Genomic DNA, 25,680 nt, shown 5'->3' with positions numbered 1-25,680 from the left:
TGGTCTATTTATGAACTCCATTCAGTTGAGTGCTGTATTGTATTGCTTAAAGTTATTTTATTTATTTTATTTTAAAAGTTATTTTTTAATAGGTTTGAATTATAGGTTTTAATCTGGTGTGCTATACCCTCCCCCAGTTATGCTTTTTTTTTTAACTAGGCAAAGAACTTCATTAACTTTTGCTCCAAACTTTATTCCCAGCTTCCTTCACCTTACTTAGCTGTAAAGAATGACTTCTGTATAAGCAAAAACTGAAGAGGTGCAGTGTCCAAGGGGTTTGGGTTTAAAACTATCAGAGATCTAGATTTTATCAGATCCTTAAAAATTTAAAAAGCAGTCCTAATATGAAAGAGCACCTCCTAATAACTTCTTCATTTTGTCTTCTTCAAAAATTGACTCCATTCAGTTTGCCACTTTCTTGGAAGCTACATGAAAATTCTCCACGAGATCTGGAAATTCATCATCATCAACCTCTCCAGTAGCAAAGCAGTGCTTTCCTATTCACAGATGCTTTGGGCAGAGCTTCAGCCAGGAAAACTACTCAGACTGTCTGCACCAAGCTAGTTTAAGTGAGCAGCTTTGTCTTGGCAGGGCCCCTAAGGGTGAAAGTGTTGGCTGCCAGAGATGCCTTAATTGTAGAGTTGTTAAAATGCATCACAGTGACGCCTGAAATTGAGGGTTGTTAAGTGCATCACTGTTCCTTGGTTTGTGAACATAGTCACCTCTTCAACACCAGAGATATTGTTTACCCCTTAAACTTTTAAAGGAGAACTGAATTTTTTTTTAATCATGTGCTGTAGCTCTTCTATGAACCACCTTCTTTCTGTGAGCAGTTCCTTTCCCACCAATATGCCCTTGCGCCTTGTTTCCTGAATCTTTTCTGCTCATGACAGTCCCTTTCATCTTATTGGAGCAGAAATGGGGCTGCACAAGGGACTGGAGCTGTTGCTCAGGGGGTCTCAAGCAGAGCAACTGGGATTGGGGCACACACATGGGGACACCCCCACTTATACTTCATTTCCAAGTTTCCCAAAACATACTTACATGTTTAATGAAAACTTTAAAATCACTTTTCACATTCCCAAAAAAGCGGTAATTTTTATTGCAATTACATTGATCTAATAAAATTTCATATTAGGGCTGCTTTTTAAATTTAATTTAGGAATGATCAACATCTTTAGAATAATAAGTGTGTCTAAACAGAAACTAGCTTATTTTGCTTATGAATAGCAAACTGGAGATTTCCTATATACAAACAACAACTAAGTGGAAACATCAGGACAGGAGAAAAAACCTAGTCAAAGTAACAAACCCTCGGGCTAAACTGAATAAAAATGTGCAGGACTTGTATGACAAAAACTATAAAATTTTACTAATATGTATAGATGATAGAATAAATAGAGGGGCACACTAGTTTCTGTCACTAACAATGCTCTGTTGAATCTCCCTCTCTTAACAATTCAGTCCAATTCTGTAATCTTAAAAAAAACCCTGTATTATGAAATGGAGGGACAAAGGGTTGAACAGACTTCTTCAATTGCATCTTGTTTTATAGTCTCGACTCTGAAACCATTTATTTCACATAACTAAAACACTTGAATCAAAAAGAAAAAAATTCCCTAGAAACCTGAAATAAATGGATACAAATGAAACTTGGAGTATATCAGATTAATGGTATAACCATACAGAAAAAAAATATTTTAAATGATTTAAAAACTCAACCATCTGATGTTCCTCCCTGGTGGGATATACCTAAGGAGTAAAAAGAACCACAATGAGTTATTCAGTTGCAATTGGTAGTTCTATTATTAGTAGTAATATTAGTATTGTTGCTTTGAAACTATTTTACAGAAATATTTATCATATATGTATATATTTTAGATATACACAAGCAAATAAGCAATTATGTTAGTGTCATTAGAACAAAGATTTTCAGGAAAATAAAAAGACAAATATAAAAATCAAAGAATTTACGGAAAAACTCTACAATATTTCATTTGAATTGAAAATAACCATATGAACTCACAATTTATTTTTCTTTCTAAGATTCACACATTTCCTACCTTTTTCTACCAAGGGGGCATAGAAATAATGGCAGTCCAATAGCAGTGACACCCCCAGTAACCAACTGCAGTCTTTAGATGCCATTTTCCAACAAAAGGAAGCAGGGATCCCTGACGAAATGGCTGCTTCTAGTTCTGGGGTAGGAAGTATACAAAAGGAGCTTGAGACATCTTGTCAAGACAGAAAGGAGGGATGCTATTAATACTACTGCAGTTCTGTGGGCACAGGAGCCAAACAAAGAGTTTACACTGGCCAAATTTGGGACAATTTGAGGCTTACATTACATAGAAATTCATGTGACCTAAAAAAAAAAAGAGAGAGATACCATGAGAGGTTTCTGGGACAATAACTAATTATGAAAATTGATGAATAGAGGAAAAGAATTATTTACGCTGCCATTTTTATGTGAACTATATTTCAGAGTAACCAACTTATAAATGAGGAAAATTAACGATAGAAGAAATACAACTGGTAAATGTAGAAAGAATGATAGCATTAGAAAGACACTATTTTGAAACTCTCAGTTGATAAATTAGGCAACAGTCACTCCATTGCCTGTCAAAACTTTCAAGTGATGTGTTGATAGAGAAATTTATAATGGACAGAAGAAGTTGCTAACACTTAAACCACCTGATAAATCTTAACACCATTAGAACTTTAGAACCAGGCACCTGCTTTCTAATGTGATGCAATATTAAGTTGCCAGAATCATATATTGTTCCCCAAATTGAATCTGAATCTAATTGAGCCTCTGGAACTAACTTGCAGGAAATGAGAAAGGAGGACAGAAGAACATGCTAAATGACAATACAAGGATGCAATCCTGGAGGTGGGAAATTCTATAGGACAAAGGTGCTGGTTTCTTCCACAAACAAATGGCATTGAAAATAAATGGGAAGGAGGGAGATGGAACTATTATAGATTCAAAGGGACTTAAGAGATATATAAATATTGACCAAATGTGGATCTTGTTTGAATCTATTTAAATAAACTGTAAAAGGATTTTTTTGGGACAATTGGGAAATACATAGTCTAGGTATTAGAAAGTGTTAAGGAATTATTTAATTTGTTAAATGTGACAATGCTATTCTAGTTACATTTTTAAAACATCTAATATTACAGTCTGAATATTTATGGATGAGATTACATGGTGTTTGGGATTTGCTTTAAAATCTAACCTTTCCATAAAACGGTGTGAATGGGGTAAGTAGGTGAAGTAAGAATGGAAAAGCTGGTCATTGTTGAAGGTAAATTATGAACACATGGAAGTTCATTATACTATTCCATACATGATAGTATACTCACATACTTTCGTTCATGTTTGAGATTTTTATAATAAAAATTTAAAAGACAGGAAATCCTTGCTCAGCCAAATGGTCCATCTTTTTGTGCTGTCTCCTCTGAGCATTTAAAGTGAACAGATGCCATCAGGGGTGCCAAGGAGTGTCTCAGGAGACCTTATTCTCCTTTTAAATTTTCTTGCCACCCAAATAAACATATGGTCTAAATAAAAATGGCATGCTTTCTATACAACATAACTTCAATACGAATCCTCTATCTCCTCCTTCCAACCAGATTGCTATATCCAGTATAAAATTTCTAGAGCCACATTGATCAAATATGTTCTCAAAGAATTTCTTGCCCTTCCTGTAATTTGCTTAAGCCTTTAGCACACATCCCTTCCAACTGGAGGGATATTAATAGGTTTTTCCTGAGTTTCTTTCATGTTACCTGAAATAGTTAATTGTGCTAATAAAACAGGACTTATGGTTAGCTCCTGACAACCTTGTAAAAATTTGATGTAAGCCATCTCTTACGGGTCTAATATTATTTAGAGTTTGTGATATGAGATTGGGGCTTTATTTATTTTTTTTAATATCAAAATAGATGACTCTTCCTCTCTTTACTCATTTGGATGTGTATCAAGAGAAGAGTGCTGAATAAGAGTTCACATATATGCCTTTTTTCTCTGAAAGAAATGACAAATGTCACTATAGGAATCATAATTTTATATACTTAAGATTTATCAAGATTTTTGTTTTTTTTTAATCTTAAAAATAAGATGTTTATTTTCATTTGCACAATAACAAAAATCTGGGTATTAAATAAGCACTCAAGTTCATCCTTTGCTTTTTGGATTATGTGATGGTTAATTTTACCATCACATTTGAATGTGTCAAATTCATTGGCCACAAGTGCCCAGATATTTGGTGAAACATTATTCTGGATGTGTCTATGAGGCTGTTTTTGGATGCAATTAACATTTGAATTGGTAGACTGGATAGAGAAGATTGCCCTCCCTAAAGTGTGTATGCCTCATTCAAGCAGTCTATGGCCTAAATCTTGCAAATAAGAGGGAACCCCTCCTGTCTGATGGCTATGAGCTGGAACACAGGGCTTTTCCCCCACCCTTTTGGATTTGAACTGAATCATTGACTCTTTGGTTCTGAGCCTTCTGGTTTTGGGACTGAAACTTATATTGTCAGGTCTCCTGGTTCTCAGGCCTACAAACCATGCCATGTATATATCCATCCTATTGGTTCTATTTCTCTGGAGAACCCTAATAATCATTAACTACTGCTTGATATCCTTCCATTGGCTGGACTGGGGAGCTTAAGGGATCACTGCCATATCCATCACAAATGTTTATGATTTCAGGTTGTTTCCCTCATTATTTTCCTTGTTTCCATAGGTTGGAATGTTTTTAAACCTCAGACCCATAATTTCAATTGAAAATAAAAATGAAAAATTTTTCATTAGTTCACATTAGAAAAATAGTCAGAGTGGAGGCCAGGATGGTAAAAGTTGCTCACTTGAAAATTGTAAAGAAAACTTCATGAGCCTGGCAGAGTTCACACTCTGTGAGGATATCACCCAGAGGTCCATGTCCCTGTTGGAGAACTTTGGTGTGAAAGAAGCTCTACCTCTGTGTCAGAGGCAATGCTGTGTAGTCATTATTCCTGGTGAGAGAGGAAGATAAAATTTGCTCCCACTCCTCTTATTTGCAGTTATGTGGAGCCATGTACTTAATTCTAGTCAATAGTATGTAAACAGGAGTAATTCACACCACTTCCAGGCCTGGTCTTTAGCAACATCGAATGCAGTTCTCTTCTCCTTTCATAGTGACTTTGAACACCTCATCTTCCAGATGGTGTAGCTAGGGGTTAGCTGTGTCAAGGACAATTCACATCTGACAGTAGTATGAGCAAGAAATAAACCTTTATTAAGGTTTATAAATTTATAAATCTAAGTTAAGCCACTGAGATTTCTGGGTTGTTTGTGACCCTAGCTAATGAATTACCCTGATGAATACACACTGTGGGGACAATGCTGTATTAACTCCTACTTTGTGTAACCTTCTGAGTAACGTCCCTAAGTGTAACCTCCCTAAGTATCTGTATTCTTCGCCATTAAAGGAAAAGTTTTATATCCTGCAACTGCTGGTGAGTTTCCACAGATCACATCACCATCCTTCGGTATCAGCTATTTAGTAAACAAAACATGATATACTAGCTTACCATTGGTAGTTTATCAGATTTGTAGGAAACGATAGTTTCTCCTGTAATCACAAGAGAGCCTGGTGGCAAACACCCTTTCAAAAAATCTCACTGTGTGGACAATCGTGGAGCCTTCCAGCTCATCTGCTGTAGCAGATATCAGCATCAGCAATGTGACATTAGCATAATCTGTGGTCTCCACTGCACTACATTCTCCTCACTTTTATTTGAATGGAACAATAACACCAGTGGGTTCCCTGATATTACAAAAGTGTCAACTATTCCCAGTCATCTCTGCAGATATAATTTTTCTGCTCTTTGATATTTTAAGAATATACAATGTGAGATAGTAATATTATGCTGATTTTGTTTATGAATAATCTAATAAAAAAACCAAAATCATACAGTTAAATTGACAATCCAAGAGAATAAGTGTCCTTAAAAGTGGAAAGGAAGATATGACTACAGAAAAAGATGCAGAGAGATGTATCATTATTGGCTTTGAAGATAGAAGAAAGGGTCTCTGAAAATCTGGAAAAGACAAGGAAACAAATTCTCTCCCAGAGCCTCTGGAATAGAACAAAGCCCTGCCAGCATCTTAGTTTTGGCCCACTGAGACCTACATTGGACTTCTGACCTACAGAAAAATGAATTAATTAATGAATTGCTAAATAAATGAATTTGTTTGTTTTAAGCCATTGTCTCTGATAATCTTATAGCAGCAATAGGAAAATATAATTATATAATTAAATCACGACATTTTGGATATACTTGCTTAAATAAAATATACTTGAAGTTAATTTCACCTGGCTTTTAAAAAAATCATTTTTAATGTGGCTACTAGAATATTACATACATGGCTCACTGTTGATTTCTACTGGACAATGCTGATTTAGAACCTTATGACTTGGTCATTCTGTATGCTGGAGCAAATACAAAGTTACTTTTTGAGAAGACTCTTGGACTGTCCCCAAGCCCTCCTTTGGCTTACTGTCAGGGTGAGACTAGGAGGTGACTTCCTGTTTAGGCATTTGACCTCTTGAACTCCTCAGCTTTCCTAAGATATTATCAATCTTACCTCCACTTTGCTGAATTAAAGCATATGATTCAGCATTAATAGGCAATATAGAACAGTTACATTCTACATATTGTTGGGGGGTATGACTGCAGACTCACAGTTATTCAGTACTTAGAATATGAACAAAATCACAGTTCAATGCTCATTTAAACTGTTTATGGCCAAAATTACAGAGGTGAAGATGTGTTACTATGGGCCTTTCTGTAAGCCTAGTTCAGGACTAACAGTAGATATTTGCAAAAACCAATTGAGGTTTTTGTGCTAGAAACTAGATAATAGAGACCAAGTATTTCTTCTTCCTGGGCACACATTTCTTAGACTTCCCTGCAGGTAGTTTGTAGTCGTGTGACTGGATCTGTCCAATAGTAGTGAGCAGAGGGAGTATACTTCCAGGCCTGGCCATAGAAGCCCATATACTATCATTCACATGTAACCTTTCCCTTCTGTGATAACTTCAGAGACCATGTGTTTAAGAGGGCAAAAACCACAAAATGGAAGCATTATGGATCCCCAAGTCACCACCTGCAAGAAAGCCACCAAAGAAATTTGCATAACTGACTTTGTGATTGAGAAAGAAACCATTCTTTAAGTCACAGAGATTTTGAGACTTACTTGTTATTACAGCATATCTTAGCTTACCCTAATATAGTTCTATTTAATAATGACTTTTTAGGAGCTGTTTAATTCTGGAACCACATGGTTAAGTTTATTTCCAATCACACATAATTTGCAAAGTATATATGCCTATCATCTAGCAGGTAAAGAGCTCTTGAAATACATCTAATGCAGAAATGTGTCCTTGGAGGCTGATGTGATGATTCACAAATTCATAACAGAAGAGCATGATTGATTTTGTTGTAATTCTATAAAGTTATAGTTTAGTGCTCTACTGGAAGCTAGGTATTTAAAAATTCCAAACAAAAATGGTCAGGTGGCACTTTCTCTTGTTTCTATTCATAATTTTAAGTTCTAGTATTTTCCCACAAAGGAAGTATTTCTTCAACTAAATTTTTATTATCTCAAACTGCTCCCAGATTCTTTTGCATAGTAGCAACATTATTGAAATATTTCTTGATATTTTTGAAGCTTGAAGAAAAAAGTCAAAGCTCCTTTGCCCATTTTTGTTTATTTAATGTTGTTCCACATAACTATTTTGTAACCAATAGGAACTTCAATTATAGATCAAAGCTAACTTTATTACTGAAGCTTTTAAAGCCTATGTAGTATTTATATTTATAACAAGTCAATGAGGCTATTCTTTTAAAAATCCTTAGTCAACATGCAAATAAAAACACTTCCCTATATTTTCATCACCCAGCTATAGTGAGAAACGGCATTTGGTCTGGAATCCTAGATTCATGTCAAGGCTACCAGTGCTTCACAAAGCCAAAGTTGTACTTTTTTGGAGGGGGAAGTGGGGAGAAGGTAAGAGGAAGAATGAAGTCCATGAAGAATGAAAATAATAATCATTTAGAGTGATTCATTACCATTCTTGTTACCAAGAATTCACAGGGATATCTCTGTACTTTGTCTTGTCCAGCTGAGTCACAGTATCATACACCACATAGTATGCTATTAACAATGTCATGTTGTCCTGTACTGTTGTTTCTAATAATGCTCATGCTTGAAAGTTCAAGAGGACTAATCACAAAGGCCTTTAATGTGAAAGGTGCAAAATTTCTGCACTGAGGCCTTGGGAGTGAGATATTTAAGATGGCATAGGTATGAGATCTTGAAACATATCAGAAGCTGTAACAGAGTCAAGCTTAGTCATAGTACATAATGGTTGTAATGTGAATTTTTACTTCTGTGGCTATTTGCAGTAAACTTAAAATCCCAGCCAAATTTCACTTGCCCCAAAGATTACCTTCAAAATGGCTTTTTGCCAGCAATTCACATATTTTCAGAGAAATATAAATTCATTTAAATATAAGTTTAAGAAAAATGTTACTAGAAAAATAATGGCAATTATTTCCCAGGATTTCATAACATGTTCCAAATCAAAATATCAATGACTCAATTATTCTCATTGTTAATGAAGTTGAGAGTTGATATCAGACATTCCTCCAAATAGAGAACTGTTTAGTCCAGAGGGACTTGTACAGAATGAAAAAATTATTAAGAACAGTGAAGTTGATACAATAGTGGAGGCCCTTTGGTGTTTCTTTCAGAGGTATCAAAGATCTGCAGTGCTAAAGTGAACAAGGACATAATTATTACCATGCTTTATAAATTTATAACTACAAAGGGAATTTGTCATTTCTAAATCAACCATAATAATCACAACATTCAGATAATGGCAGAAACTTCTAAAACAGTGCAGCTTGTGAAGATGAATTCCCAATATTCTTTCCATCACATTGCAGGAGATAAAGAAATTTAATTAAAAAAACATAATAATATCAGAGGACCCAGGAAAAATTCATAAGTTGTCAGCATCTTGGACTCCTGGCCAGGAAGCCATCACGCCACATATTTCTAGGATCTCAACTAGCAACCTTTCCCACAAAAGTTTAATAAGTCAGTAAATTGCCTTGATTGTATTGATTTGATACAAAGTAAAATGTACTTCATATGGATGTTCTGTGAAATGTTGTTGTAATGAAAACTGCAGACTCATATATATCATAAATGGTAAGTAGTGTTTGAAAATATTATGACTTGAGGAAATATAAAATAAACTCCTAAGGTGATAATATTATAAAATGTTTGAGACATGTGGGAAGAAGAAAGGGGGCATTACGATTAGCATGTATAATGTGGAGGGGGGGCACAGGGAGGGCTGTGCAGCACAGAGAAGACAAGTAGTGATTTTACAGCATCTCACTATGCCAATGGACAGAGGCTAATGGGGTATATGGGGGGGACTTGGTGAAGGGGGGTGTCTAGTAAACATAATGTTCTTCATGTAATTGTAGATTAATGATACCAAATAGAAATAATTTTTTACAGAGGAGAAAATTTAATCAGAAGGATTAGTTGACTTTCTTTTTTGAAATGAGAGAAAGAGAGCAGTTGAGCTACACAGCTGAAGATAGAACTTCATTTAGTCATGAGGTATGAAGGATCTTGCTCTTGAAAGGAAATCATTTACTCATTCACTTATCTATTCTTACATTCGTTCAATAAAAAGTTACCGAATGACATATTTACTAAGTGATTTAACCTATGAGACCAGAAGAATAAGTAGGAGTTTTAGCAAAAGCTAAAAAGTGAAGTTGTATGGTAAAAACGGAGATAATGTCATTCTCTTCCTTAAAACTTCCTGTGGCTGCTCTTTGTGCTTAAGATACAAATTCACACTCATTTCCACAGTCAAAAGACCCTGCATGATTGGATCTCTATGTCTCTTACCTCATCTCCTACTACTCTCCATATAACTTATCACTGCCTGCAATTATCATTTGTCTGCTTATTCTTGTCTGTCTCCCTCCATTAGCATGCAAGGTCCATGAGAGCAAGGACTTTGTCCTTTTCCCTCCTGTCTCTCCAGTCCCTGGAAGAGTGCCTGACACATCATGGGCATTCAATAAATAATACCTATCTCACACAAGATGAGGTTTGTATGTGAAATGCTAAGTTCACTGGTACAAAGTTTGTACTCAACAAATATTAAATCCCTTTCTTACTCATTGACAAGACTAATCAATTCGGTCTCCTGAACTGTAAATAACTCACATGTATCATCTTGGATGCAGACGATGTTTCATACTGTTATTCAAAAACACACAGTAAAGGAATAATGACAGTGTGTGGGGAATTCTTTTTTTTAATCCTCCTAATCCATTTTCCACTCTGCCACCCTACTCTATGTACCTGAACCACAGAGTTTTAAGACTGCTTCAAAGAGTTCCTTTACTCTCTGGCTTCTGGCTGAGTTTGGCCAGTGGAATGTATGATCAGGAGATCATAATGTATGAAAGTGAGGTTTTCTTGACTGAATTCCTTTACTGAGGCTGCGGATTCCGGTTGGGCTGCCCTCTCCTATAGTTCTCTCTCGGCAGTTCCTTCACGCCTGGGGATGTTACATTCCCTGTTGCTTTCCCTTAACCCTGCTCACACCTTTGTAAACAGTCCTTCATTAAAATCTCCTCAACCATTGAGTAATACCAAACCTCAAAATGGAATACCATCTCTTCCTGGTAGAACTCTGACTGATACAGACAAAATGAGAAAAAGTAGGTAGAATTAAGACATCGTCTTCATCAACACAAAAGCAACAAAGGTAAGAAGAGCCATGGTGTGATGAGCACAAACGATGGGCCAAAAGGTGCATGTTTTGTCATCTCCTCTTTTTGCATCTGAGGTTGGATGCTCCAAAAGTAGACACTGAGATGGAGCCTGGGGTTCAAGGAACCCCAATGAAAGGAAGGGGGAGAAAGCAGAATTGGGCAGAGAGGAAAGTCAAACTTCAATGGAGGCTCTACAAAGCTTCCGTCAATCCAGCCCAACCGGGAGCTCTAGAGTGAGGAATGCCTGTCAGAGTGTACCATGCACCATTTTAGGTTTAGATGACCCTGTCTCGTACACCTTTGTCATTTATCCACAGATCACCCAGGAAGGAGTGATCTGGAGTAAGGTAGTTCTCCGTAGCAAGCAGACCTTCAAGTAGCTGCCTGCCAGAGGCTGCCTGCGAACTGTACTCCCTGAGGAGGGGATGCAGAGGGCCAGCTCCATGTCTTCACACCGGATTGAGTCCCAGTCTCTCCTGGGCTTTTTCTCTCACTGCACACCTAGCCTTTGGAAAGAGTTCTACCACAGGAACTCTTTCCAAAGGCTCTGTTCTAGCGCCCCCTCCCTAGCAAAAAAACACCCCAGTTTAATCCATTCAGATAAAGAAGTGACTTTATCCCAAGTCACTTCTAATCAAATTTCTCTATCTTATAAATTGCCAGAGTAACAGGCAGCTGGTTGAAGGAATTATATTCCCACTTTAGGAAATATGAGGTACAGAGAGCCAGTACTGTAAAGTATTAGAAGTTAACATGGCTAACAGTAGAAGCACAGCATTCGTGATTGTGTCTTTATATTCTCATGCAAAGTATTGCTTTGTGATATTTTCTGAACATGTGCAGCTTTGATGATTCATGCTTTAGCTTCATGCAGTAGGAACTCCTACGTCCTCTACGTTTCTAGAGAATGCTATAGACCTTCCAAATCAGTATCCTGACAGCTACCATGAAATCTTCCTCAGCAGCAGTATTATACTTTAATATTGACAGAACACTTGATCTGAAAAATGCATCAGCAATTAGATAGCATCTGGCTAAATAAATGTGACTGTTTTTTATAAGGAAAATCGATACTTTGGTTTCTTTAACGGAATGTTCTTACCCCTTTCATGTACCACCTCTCCACCTGAGTCAGTTAGAGACAGTTCACATTGTGCTGCCAGGTTTTTAGGTATCTTGTGAAATTATCTTTAAATAATGATCTCACCATAAAATGAGATCATTTGAATACATTAAGTAGCAAGAAAGTGGGAGCATTTCTAGTAGGAGTAAATCTTTTTAGGCTGATATCTTAGGTGAGAAATTTTCACTTATTTTTCTTGACTCAAATCTCCTTCAGGCCAATTGATAGACAAATTTAAATTTAGGTGAGTTCTCTCTCTTAACGTAATTCATAATTAAATGAATCATTTCAGAACTTAGCCATAATGTCTTAATATTAAATACAAAAAAGGATAAAGTACACTAATTATAAAGTATCTCTATTTGATGTTATAAATTGTGCAAGTATTTTCTGTCAAATTTAGAGCTGAAGAGTTAATCTTTCTTTAAATGTCTTTGGTAACATTGTTTATAGATTTACCAAAGTATTCAGGAAACTAGCATACACCTTTTTGAGTGTGCATGTGTACAGTCATGCAGTGCTCTGATTGCAAGCCAAATGACCCTCAATTTCATCTGCATCAGATTCTTTCTGAGAACCTTGTTGGGAAACAAACGAAAACATGCTTTCTTTTTTAGGACGTTGAAAGCAAAAGTCCATCATATCAGCTGGCTCAGGGGCTGCATATTTGTCTCACTTATGTCAGGCACTAGAGGGGAGTATGGTGTCATACAAGGGCTGCCTTCTGCACACTGTACTTGCAGCCATGCCCAAATACAGGGTAAAGTATAGGAAAGAAGGGCTTATTGAAAATACTGTCTTAAGATTGAAATAGACAACTGTGGTTTCTGAAATTTTACTGAGATCTAGTGTTTTATAAAAAACTTCCCCAAATAGGTCCTGATCTGTTTTTGGCAACAATAACATTCAAGTAACTTTGTTTTCATAGCTTTATTGTTATTTAAAAATGATATATGTTCACTGATTTTAAAAAAGAAAGTCAAACAATATAGAAAAGTACACAGAAGAAATGAATACAGTCAGCTAGCACTATATACTTCCATGGCATTGGGGAGGATTCTTTGAGACATCTCTCTTATTCTCTCTCCACTCACAGAAATAGGCATACAATTTAAGATTAATGGGATGATACTATAGTTTCTGTTTCTGGAATAGTATCATTGCAGATGGCGTAGGCATTATTCTGTGGCAGATGTCTTGATTCTTGGTGGTAAAGCATAGTGTTTACGAATAGGAGGAATCATGGTGCCTAGGTTTAAATTTCTTCTCCACTCACTATGTGACATTGGGCAAGTGATTTATTTAACCCATCTTACTGTACTTCAGTTTCCTCATATGCAAAAATGGGGATGATAATATTAGCTACCTTAGAGAGTTTGTGTGAGACTAAAACCAAATCACCTAATTGTTTAAGACAGCACCTGGAACATGAGTACTTACTACATTTTAACTATTATTCTTGACTAATACAAGTTGCAACTTTAACTTTGTAACACTGAAGATTTTTAAAATTAAAGTTGGAATATTTTTAAAATACAAAAGTGGGATTTTTTTCAAATAACTTTCATATTTCAAAACCATGCTTTTAACATAAATTATTACTGCTTCTACATATAATATATACTTTCTCCGTTAATGCTGGTATTTGCATGCAGCAAATCCTCAGTTTGTATTTATTGACTGATCTACCTGAAGTCTTTAATAGAAACAGATGAACTACCTTTTTTGTGGAGGCCTGTTTAAGAATTGTGCTATTGAATGTGAGGTACCTTTAAATGAGACAGTTTTACATGGGCCACCTTTGTAAGACAGGAGTCCAGCTAGAAATCCCTGTTAATTATTAAACTCCTATGTATTATCTGGAGACCTGACACTGCAGATTGAGAACAGAGAGTGTTTGTCTCTTAAGTTAAGCCCAAACATCGATAGAAAATGTAGTTATCAAGGGATTTAAAAAACCCAAAGCTTTTTCTCTTATGTTTAGTAAAGAGAGTGGGATATCTCCTGTTTTGGCTGACAAATCTACAGCCTAAACAATTTGAGGATTCCTGCTTGTTTTAGCATGGCGGAGCTTGGAGTTCACAGAATCTTCCTTATGGTTATTTCTCTGACAAAGTGTCTGGAGGGAACAAAACTGCTGGCAGACTTTAAAAAATGTGGTGACTTGGAATGTGAAAGTAAGTTTGCTTTTCTTTTTTTCCTTCTTTTACTCTTAAACTGAGGCTCTGAAATGACATAAAATGTCATTGTAGTCATATGCGATAAAAATAAGCATTAATATCATTGAGAAATATTTGCAATTATAAAGTATAGTTCACATAAAAAGGAAATCTTGTGATAGTTTTTAATGTAAATATGCATTTACATATTCACAAGGGGAGCAAAGATCAGCCTGATATACAAACATATCAGAAATTATAAAGATATGAATCCAGGCCTTAAAAACAAAGTAGCCATTTTACTATTTGTAAGATAAATATAGTTGATGTGTAATTGAAAAAATATCAAGCCATTTGATAGTTCTTTATTTACAAAACCCTTATATTTTTAGTTTCTATTGCATAATCAGGACTTTCTGATTCTCATGTGTTTTCTAAACTTTTTATTTCAAACCATCATGATTTATTGTCTAGACTTTATTAGTCATTTCTGTTTTCACTCATATGTAAAAATACTGAAATTAAGAGTACATAATTTTTTTAATAAACTTGAATATTAAACTTTCTCTATCTTCTACAAAGAAAAGCTAATTTTCATTTTATTGCTTTAGGACTTATTTTCTGTTATTAGCATTATGGTACAAAATGAATAGCATCCCAATATATTAAAATTGCCTTAAATATGTTCTATCTCTCTAGTATGTGAGAATTATTTTTAATTTGCAACATGTAAATTAAAAATATGCAAAGCATAATTATAAACATAAATAATTTATAAGTAAAATTTTTATGAGTAAACATTTTCCTTAGTTATTTGGCTATGTAATTTAATACAGAGAGATTTACTAGATGGTGTGTTATTATAATAATAATGATCTTTCTTTCCCTCTTTAAAATCTCATTTTAGTTTCTTGAGGGCCAGACACAGAACATGGAAAAGGAATATTCAAATATACAGTAATTTATAATATTATTTTAACTTTAATTACATGACTTAATAAAAATGTTTTACATATGTTAATATAATATTTAATATGCTGTGTATATTACTTTATGTGTTAAAGGGCTAATTCTAGCATATGTGATTATGATCATACTTACTGAGGGCCTATTAGGTTGCTGGGTCTGGAGGGGTGAGGAGTGAGTTCCTAACAGGAATAAAATGAGATGGAAGACAAGTTTCCTGCTCTACAGGAACTTTCATTCTAGTAAATGGTGACAAATAGGTCAATAATGAAACAATAAGTAGTGATACAATATAAGGATAATAGATAATATTAAAGTTCAGAGAAGGGGCAGGGTAGGCTGGACTGAACAGGAATGTCTCATAGAGGAAGTAGCATGTGAGTTGACCACGAAGAGACTGAAGGGTTTCTAGGGTTAGGAGAGGGGAAAGAAAGAAAAGCAAAGAATATGGAAGGTGGATGTTGCAATGAAAAGAATCTTAGTTCCCCCTTATCCAATGGGTTACTTCCTACAGTTTCAGTTACCTGTAATCAACCACAGTCTAGAAGCAGTCAATTCTCCTTCTGAGTTATTGTCAGAAGATCAGTAGTAGCCTAATACCACGACGTCACAATGACTACGTCATTCACTTCACTTCATTTCATCATGTAGGCATTTAACTATTCATCACACTCATCACAAGAGGGGTGAAGTACAGTACAGTAAGATATTTTGAGACAGAGAGAGAGAGAGAGAGACCATACTCACACAAATTTATTATAGTATAGTCATAATTATTCTATTTAGTTATTTTATTATTATTTATAATAGAAAAATTATTTTATTATTGTTGTTAATCTCTTACAGAGGCTAATTTATAGATTAAACTTTATCATAAGTATGTATGAATAGGAAAAACAGTAAATAGAGGGTCCAGTACTACCTGCAGTTTCAGGCATCCACTGGGTGTCCTGGAAGATATCCCCCAGGGATAAGGGGGGACTACTGTAGTAGGTGTCAGGAAGAAAACTAATTACCTTTTCCTTCCCCTCCTTACTGATGAGAATGATAAGGACACATTCTAGGGACAATGGATAGATGAGCTTGCCTGTAAAGGAATGAAAGGAAGTAATTTTAAATAGAGAAGGAGGACCGTAGGTTTCAAGATAATGGACAGCCTTGGATACCAAGCCAAAGAGCTTAGAATTGATTCTGTATGCAGTGGGAAGCCTGTACATGTTTCTGAGAATAAATGATATGAAGAAACTAGCATTTCTAATTTATACACAAGATAGACTGGAGGAAGGCAAGATGGGAGAGGGAGAAATAACATTTTAATTTAAATTGTGTTTTTGTTTACATGTCTACATAGGTTTAATAAGCAGAGTCTTAGCCATAAGAGATTACGAAGGACCTGACTGCCGATACCTGAATTTCACTAAGGGAGAAGAGATATCTGTTTATGTTAAACTTGCAGGAGAAAAGGAAGATTTGTGGGCCGGAAGTGTAAGTATCTAATCTTAAAAACTGAATGCAGAATAAATGGCCAGCTTGAACAAGGGATGCATGCTTTTCACCTCTAAAGGCAGTTTATCTGAGAATTTCAAACATATATATATATGTATATATATATATATATATATAGACCCTTAACATCATAATATTCTTTAAAAAAAATGGTCATGCCGAGTGTTGTTCCCAGCATTGCTATAAAAGTAGTGTTTGGTAAGGCATTCTGGTTGGGATGGAGAACTAAGAGTGCCCTGAAATTATTTTTACATAGCATGCATAGTTTTTGACCTTAGATTTTATATTGACTTAGAGAGTAAATTTACTTTAGAGGTGCTGATGGGGATTGTTGATCCCTTGGAGCTGCCAATGGACAAGATACACAAGGAAGTTACAGTTAATCCTATTAAAAAGACGTCTTTCTGAGCAAATAAAAGACTAAGTTGTTATTAAAAAGATCTTCAGAAGATTAGTAGCCTAGGGAAGTGAGGTATATGAATTTTTCACGGAAAAAAAGAAGAACTGGGAGAAGATTTTATTTGGCCCAAAGTCCTAATACACTGAAATTCCTAAAAGCCTGAATCATCTTTCTGAATATGTAATAAAGGAAAATAAATAATTAATCTTTTAAGTTGAAAATAGGTCTGTATCTTTGTATCATTATGCTTTAGAATGAAAAGATGTCATGATAAGCGATTTTGGTCCCAGGTTTGCCAAGTGTGACCAATTGGATACATACATCATTTCCACATTGAATGTGCATCAGATCGCTCCCTTGTGTAGCCTTTGTGATCACTATTTGAAGGAGCAGATTCTATTTGGATCTATCCTGTTTTTTGCATAAGGGGCTGTATTACTGAACCTCTGTCACTGGTCAGAATTGTTTGCCTGGACTCTGCAACTCCCAAGATTCCTTCCTGCGTTTGGTCCCTTAAACATACCAATGTATGTATTTAATGCACTGGAGGCACCCAATGCAGCTCTGAGAAAATTGACACAGTAGATATCATAAGAGGAAAATAAGTCTTTCTTTCTTGTTTACCATGTGTGAAACTGATAGTTCCACACAAAAGGAGTGTGTAATGTGTAGTGCCAGGGTGAAGTTTCAAGTACATTTAGTCTTGTGCATTAGGTGTTTCGTCCAGTCAGATAACTGTTTAAGGAATCATGCTGTAGAGCTGGAAGAATTACAGTTTGAGGTGTAATGGTGCTGGATCAAAGAACAAAAAGAAATATATTCTTTGAGCTTTAACAGGGATAGGAAATGATGAGAGTGGTTGTGTGAAGCCTTCACTCACAGGGGACATCCTGCATATACTTAAACTAGATTAGAAGGATCTCTATTACCAAGGTAGCCCCGGAATGGATTGAATGGAACCAGATTTTCCCTGGAAGACTCATAGCTCTTCACTATCTTGATGAATCTATCTCAGCCCATCAGAACTTAAACCTTTTACCTGATTCTGATATCCTGAAAATGCTGAATATGTCACAGCTCCATCTAGCTTGGCCACCACCATTTCCTTGTCTTTAGATATTTACAAATATAAATCTGTGGTCTACCTGGGCAAGTAAGGTCATTAAGGAACACAAAAAGGAAGAAAATAAGTATGTGGGATGGTTTTCCCTCTGAAGTTTGAAAAAGTGGCATTTTACAGCTTGGATCTTTGTTCCCTCAAATTAATGCTGTCCTTCTGAATAACAAAAGGAATATGATTTCACTCCTTTTCTTTTAGATGGCAAATGAAAGCTAATTAATGTTTGTGATATGGAAGAGATGAAAGATGAGGACATGGGGCAAAATTAGGTTCAATAGTTATTATTGCTTTGATAACTCTTCCTTGCTAATCTTTGTTCTTGATTTTGATAGAAAGGAAAGGACTTTGGATATTTTCCCAGAGATGCAGTCCAGATTGAAGAGGTGTTCATATCTGAGGAAGTTCAAACATCAACTAAAGTGAGTAAACTCATTTTGGTTACTGAATTGAATTTAAAATTTCTTGGCTAAAACAGTTTTTTGTAGCGTAAGTGCCCATTGGTTTTGTATCTTGTGCAGTGAATACATAAAATAGTTGGTCTCACTCTGGGAATAATAGAGAACTCACTGTAGGAATAATCTGAGTATGTGAGTAAAATTAGGTAAGACAAAGTTGTTAATAGGCAAAAATTTTGCTTTCTGAAAAATTAAGACAGGCAGTAGAGTGTAGTTGTTAAGAGCATCATTTCTGGAGGTGGACTGAGTTCAAAGCCTGAGTTAGCCACTTAATAACTGTGTCCTTATGTGCCTTAATGTTCTCATGTGTAAAATGAGGATGTTCATAATAGAGCACTACCTCCTAAATTTACAGAAGAAAAATGAGCATATGTAAAGTACATGAAACAACACTTAGTGTTACGTAAATGTTAGATATTATTACTAATATTATTGTCCTACTGGGACAAAATTTATTTTCCATCACACTCTCTAGGTCTCCTCCGTACACCCTTTGGATATTGGAGTTTTAAATGAGCTTGATAATATTGGGTTTGATCATATTAGGCTTGATGATGAAAAAGGGAATCAGAAAGTGACTTTTCAATATGTGAATCTGATTAGCCCATTGTAACTCTGGGGGAAAAATATGCACAGAGCAAATAAATCTTTGAAGCTGAAATCAGTCAAAGGAAGAAATAGAGTGGGAGAAACCCATTTATTGCTTACAAGCAGTCATCTACTCCTGCTCGCCTGTGTCTCTCATAACCCAGCTGCAAAGGTGCCACCAAACCTCTACCAACCAGGTGCACACTCTCTCCCCACTCCCACTGTAATCATCTCTTGATATGGAGATGGACTACTTCTCTCCACGCCTTGGAAACACCTACTGATATGGAGATACACTAAGGCCAGGGGAGAGATTCTGGAAATATTGCAATTTTACCCACAGTCCATCTCTTCAGAAATCTCATCGCACAACCTACTCACTCCCCATCTTCTACAATGGCACTGTGTGAGAAAATGGGAGCATTGTAACCAGACTAATAATACACAATAACAACAGCAATAACATCATGATAATCCTCAAGCCAGAGGATTCATCTAGGTTCAAAATCCTATGCAAATTAAATCCATAGCTTGCACATTCCACAGGCAGTCAGTAGCTGAATGGGTAGGGAGTTCAGAGCAATCATCACATAGCAGTTGCAGACAGGGAGTGGGTCTAGGCCACAGAGACTATAGAAGAAAATAATCTTAAGGGTGATAATATACATGTTTTAATGATACCAGCATAGGCAAATCTTGTCCATCAGGTAGGATGCATGCAAGAGAGTGGTGCTGTGACAGGACAGTGGCAGGAATGGGATCTTGTCCTGGTCTAGTATACCAGACCTTCACCCATCTCCCTGTGGGAGTTACTGATGGGTCAATATATAAGACTATGGGAGGTACATGCAATGGCCATAAAAGATAAAACAAAACTTCCCTGTAAGCTGTTCTTACCTCCCAGATGTTTTGTGTACACTACTGTGATCTTTGAGGGCCACTCTGCTATTACTCCAGGAACGCAAAGGAGGCCAGCTTCCAGGCCTTTTCCCTAAGGTGCCAGAAGGGCCAGCCATCACTGGTCCATGTGTTGAAATGTCCAGGGCCATGTCCAATCAACAGAGTATCCAAGGTTGAATGCAGTTGGGGCTGGCAGCAGGATGTTGCTCTGCTGGCCATATCCTGGCTTCAATAACTCCTCTTTGGTGTGCACATATAGTTATATAGGAGAAGTGGCAATGTGTGTTAGCATGTCCACAGGGCTCAAGGATCCTTTTTGGGGCTTCTCATTCAAAAATTTTAGCACTGTCCATAAGTGAACTGAACAGCCTTATAGACTATTGGTGTCTGACTTCAGGCCAGATTTCAAAAAACTACTGTACTTCTCTATCATATCTGCCCTCGTAGGGTTATGTGGTACATGAAATATTCACTTTATTCCTAAATGTTGCACCCATTCTTGTAATACATGTCAAGTAAAGTGGGTGACTTGATCACTCTTGATCCTCAGCAGCCAGGCATAGGCAACAAAAAAGACGTTCTAGGCCCCTTTTGGTGGTTTGCTGATCTGGACTATGTAGAGGAAAAGCAACCAACAGTCCAGCTGTGTCCACACAAGTCATGGCATACTGGTATCCTTCTGATATGGGCAGAGGCCCAATATAGTCTATCTGTCACCTCACATGTGGTATCAGCTCCTTTACTATTGACCCATCTTGCTAGGTGTCTTGGTGTAAGTCCCTCTTAGAGCACATGAGAGGGACTCTGCTGACTTCTTTAAAGGTCAATGGCGAGCCCCACCAATGGGCTACGGCCCACATTATCTTTTGCCCCACATGTAGCAAATGCTGTTGTAACTATTGGGCTACATCAGAGGCAGGCTTTCCTTCTAGCCAATGCACCTAGGCTAGTGTGTCTGCTTCATCATTTCTGGGTATGCCAAAGGCAAATGGCCAGTCACATGATATACAGAAACTTTCTTAGTCTGATCAGGCGACCATAGGTTTTGCCACAACTCTTGCCCCCAAAGGGGCCGGTGACCAACCATCCAGTTGGCATGGTACTATGTCAGTAGCCACAGGGTTAAGCCCTGATAGATGGCCCAGCTGTCAGTGTAGACAACTATAGGGGAAGGCTCCTGGGTGATCACAAACCATACTGCCCGCAACTCAGCCCACTGACTGCTCTTCCCCTCTCCATCCTCCATCTATATTGTCTCAGTCTTAAGATGGAAAGTCATAGCCCTCCACTTCAATGGCTGCCCATGACTGGAGCTCTCTGCGTACCAAGCATCTTCAGGTACAGGGGATTTTCCCTCCTGATAAGGACTCCTGGTTACCAATGGCTCAACAGCAAGTTCTTCTTACTTTCCACTGGTATAGGTCACTGGCCCAAATAAGTATTGGAGTTCTCCACTTCAGGGGCTAGTAGAAAGGCCACTATACCACTGTAAATATGCACCCCATTCGAGCAGTGTAGGTGTCTGTGCCACATCACTCTGTGGCCTTTGGGTCCAGTGTCACACCCACCCTATGATGGGATACATGGTTTTTATCTCAGTCAGAGCTGTTCTAGTGATGGGCTCCATAGCCAGCAAGGCGTGGTACACAGCAGCCAGTTGCTTCTCTGCCAAAGTATACCAGACTTCTGCTCCTTTCTATAGTCGTGACCAGAATCCAATAGGTTGGTATATCCACTCAAGCTGCTGCAAAAATCCCATCCATAACCATCTTTGGTTACATGATCATCTAGCTCACAGGGCCTTGGTGAGCCCATTACACTCAAGGCCTGTACAGCCTTGACTGCTCGCTTAGCAGCAGTAAAAGCAGCTGCACATGTTTCAGTCCTACCTGATGCTCTTTCGTACCAACAGGTATAAGGGCTTCAGAATTTGTGCCAGTAGCCCCAAAGACCCAAAGACTCTTGTAATACTGCCACAGTGGTAGGGGTAGGGAAAGCCTGGACCTTGCCTATTATTGCTTCTGGGATAACTTTAGTTTTACCCAAGCAGACAACCCCCAAGAACTTTACAGACAAACCAGGTCCCTGAACCTTGGTGCTTTTCACAGCCCATCCTTTCTCCTGTAGATGTTGCAGCAGTCTAGGAACTACATTTTCTAAATATGCAAGAGAATCAGATGTGAGCATACTACCATCAATGTAATGCTACAGCTGCACCATTTGTGGCTTCTTCCATGTGGCCAAGTCCTGGGCTACAAGTCCATGACAAATGGTGGAACTGTGGAGGTATTCCTGTGGAAGGACAGTGAATGTCCACTGCCAGCCTTCCCACATGAAGGCAAACTGCCCCTGACTTTTCCATGCTATGTGAGAAGAGAATAAAGCATTAGCAAGGTCCACAACATAATGATACACCCCTAGATCATGACTGAGGGTGTCCATAAGGGCTGCTATAGAGGGGACAGCAGCATGCAAAGGGGGTGTGACTTTATTCAATTGCCTGTAATCCATGGTCATAAGGCAGGAGCCTTCTGGCTTTTTCACTGGCCACACTGGGAAATTAAAAGGACTATGAATGGGCTTTATGATGCCCACCTTCTCCAACTCCTGTAGAGTTTCTCCAATTTCCTTGTGTCCCCCAGGCTATTTATATTGCTTAGTATTTGTCCCCCACCAAGGTACCAGCAGAGCTATAGGAGGGTATTTGGCATGTCCCCTCAGAACTGTCTTTACCACACGTACACTCAGTCCAAACTCATCTGCAGTTGTCTGTAACCACAGGCCCTGCATGATATCCACCCCCAAAATATATTCAGGGATTGGAGAAATGTACAAAGTACATTTCTTTAGAGATAAACACCCTACCCTTAATGGGATTTGGGCTTTTTTCATTCTAAGTGGCTTACCCCCATAGCCATCTATTACAGCAGGGATCCCATGAAAACACTCAGAGTTGCCATAAGTCAGAGAACATTCAGCTCCTGTGTCCACCAGCACCAGGACACATTGTACATTCATGGGGGACCAATGAATTGCTAATTCTACATGTGGCCTCTGGTCCCCACCATGTCCTCCAAGATGGGGGACTTGACCTTCCCCTCAGTCAAACTACAATGCCCAATCGTCATGCTGTGGGGGTGAGGGCCCAGGCAGAGTCTGAGTACTGTCTCCCAGGAAGTCTTGTAGGGACATAGGCCGGACATGGGGCTTTGCCTCTGGCTTCCATGTCCTGGACCTCAGCGGCTGGAACTGCTCTGGCTTTAATTGGTGCCACAGTTACAACAAGATCCTATTGGGCTGCCGATCAAGTTTTTTTTCATTCTCTCTGCCTTTATCAAATCAACCCACAACTCCTGGAGACCTTCACAGGAGCCCTTTGCACCTCTCCTTTCAGTCGTAGTTCATATTTCCTTCCATGCCCTTATTGTTTCAACCTCCCCCAGATCTGCTAAAGTACGAGTAGCCTCTCTTATGGGTTGCCCTATGTGGGGAGCAAGAGTAGTCACTAGGGACCCAAAGACAGATGGGGGAGCTGTATGGAGCACCAGATTTCTCATTTCCATGGTGAAAAACTCCTCATTGGGGCCCTGGGGGTCCATATTATAGATGATATTTTTCATGCCCAGCTCCTGTAACACCTGCTAGAGCTCTGCATATGTTTTCCAGCTAGTGGGTAAGTATGGAAAATCACCCTGATTAGGCTGCTGTCAGCCAATGCAGAAGCACCTGATTCCCTGAGGTGTGATAGGCATTTTGCAACCACTACCAGAAGGAAGGGTGAGTCATCAGGGAAGCCAGTCTACGCATTTTGGAACCTGACATAACAATGTTTTCCACCCCCATATCTCATAGATGCAGAAGCCATGTAGGCAGAGGTTCTGATGGCTTCTGCCAACACTGTATGCTCATGCCCACCAGCTCATCCCGGGAATAGGGGTGGAGCATGGAGTGCTCCACAACTTGGGTATGGGGCATCTCTTCCCCCTGAGGAGCCCGTGGTTGTTGCAGTTCTTAATTACAACTGGGCTGGCTTTTAATACAGGAGAGATTGGTGCTTCTGGTGGTTGTGGCACTGGCAACAGTTCTGCCCTCAGTCCCACACTGTCATCGTCTCCTGACATCTCCTCTACCCTCTCCAGGGCTGAAGACTCCGCTTCTTCCTCCCACTCCCTCACGGTCTCCTGCACCACAGCTTATCTTGCTGCCTCCTCCCTTGTTGCTAACGTATCTTCCAGGAGTGTGACCTGTCTTCTCAATAACTGTCTCTCTTTCTTAAGGGAATTCCATAAGTCATCACACAGCTCCTCTAAGTGATGCCCAAGTGTGTCTTTCTCCTTGATAACACTTTCTAATATCTCAGGAACAAACATCCCACAATCCCGGCAGCTACATCGCCACTCAGGGCCTCTAAGCAGTCTGATATCTCTTGGAGGGCTAATTCCACAGCTTCCGGTGTCTCCACCCTTCCCTAGTTCTGGGGAAGGCCCACCCATCTAGGAGGTGCTTTACCCTAGACTAATTCCCCACTAGAGGCTCCCTGAATGGAAGTCCCATGGGTGGGGTCTCCCAGGTGAAGCTGCACCATCCACCACTGCCAGAGGGAAGGATGAGTTGTCACCGTCCACCACAGCAGCCACTGGGGCTTCCTCACCACCCACGGTGGGGTTTCTCGATATTACCCCACCATCTCTATGGGTAGCCTGCCCAAGCATGGAACCCATAAAGACATTTTGGGTTCAGAGGTCCTACTGACTTCTGCCAGGTGTAACTCCAGGGTAAAATATGTTCCCAGCCCAGGGCAAATAAACCTTTGAAGCTGAAATCAGTGAAAGGGTGAAATAAAGTGGGAGAAACCTGTTTATTGCTTACAAGCAGTCATCTCCTCCTGCTTGCCCATATCTCTTGCAACCCGGCTGTCAAGGCCGCACCATACCTCTCCTGTCCCATTGCATGCTCACTCCCCACCCTCCTTGTAATCACCTATTTATATAGAGATGGACCACTTCTCTCCACCCAATGGGAACACCTACTAATATGGAGATGCACTAAGGCATGTGAGAGATTGTGGGAATAAGAAATTTTACCCACACTCATTACTTCAAATTCCAAGTTAATCCAATTTACTTTAAATAAAGTTGGTGTGAAGTAAGTCATCCTAGTTAAGCAAACTTTCTATTATCTGGCTCTTTCCCAGCACAAATTCTGGGATTAACTGTTCATTTACTGTATAATTACTGGTCCTGTCAATTCTATCTCCAAAATATATCTGGAGTATGTTGTCTTTTCATCATTTTCAATCTCTGCATGGCCCTAACCCAAAGCATCATCATCTCTAGATTAGAATACTACAGTATAACTTTCTAACTGGTCTCCTTTCTTATACTTTTGCCCTCTTCCAATCCATTCTCCAAAAAGCAATGGATCCTATAAAAATAAAAAATCCCAGAAGTCAGATCATTTCATTCCTTTGGTTTAAAGCCCTTTAACAGCTTTTCACTGAACCTAGAATCAAGCCCCATTCCTTATCCTCGCTCTACGTGATATGTTCCTCTTCCCATTGCTGGACCTGTCTTTGCCACTCTCCTCTTACTC

The 25,680-nt window shown here is 38.4% G+C and overlaps 1 protein-coding gene and 1 pseudogene across 6 annotated transcripts in view; one reads left to right on the top strand and one right to left on the bottom strand.

The window, feature by feature from the left end:
* Window positions 1-402: 402 nt before the first annotated feature.
* On the bottom strand, window positions 403-903 carry LOC118910296 (transcription factor BTF3-like; annotated as a pseudogene).
* A 12,985-nt stretch (window positions 904-13,888) lies between these two features.
* MIA2 (MIA SH3 domain ER export factor 2) overlaps window positions 13,889-25,680 on the top strand; it is a 99,710-nt gene continuing 87,918 nt past the window's right edge. For 3 of the 6 annotated variants that reach the window (XM_036881228.2, XM_036881225.2, XM_057488489.1), the window contains exons 1-3: window positions 13,892-14,171; window positions 16,471-16,604; window positions 18,478-18,564. In XM_036881228.2, coding sequence (XP_036737123.2) covers window positions 14,057-14,171; window positions 16,471-16,604; window positions 18,478-18,564 — 336 coding nt within the window. In that variant the 5' untranslated portion in view covers window positions 13,892-14,056. Of the gene's footprint in view, window positions 14,172-16,470; window positions 16,605-18,477; window positions 18,565-25,680 lie in introns of all 6 variants that reach the window. The other 3 variants (XM_036881231.2, XM_036881230.2, XM_036881224.2) reach the window with 3 other exon arrangements.

Source organism: Manis pentadactyla, chromosome 11, assembly GCF_030020395.1.
Source record: "Manis pentadactyla isolate mManPen7 chromosome 11, mManPen7.hap1, whole genome shotgun sequence".
In the NCBI taxonomy this organism is placed as follows: Eukaryota; Metazoa; Chordata; class Mammalia; order Pholidota; family Manidae; genus Manis; species Manis pentadactyla.
This window is presented reverse-complemented; position numbering and strand designations above follow the sequence as displayed.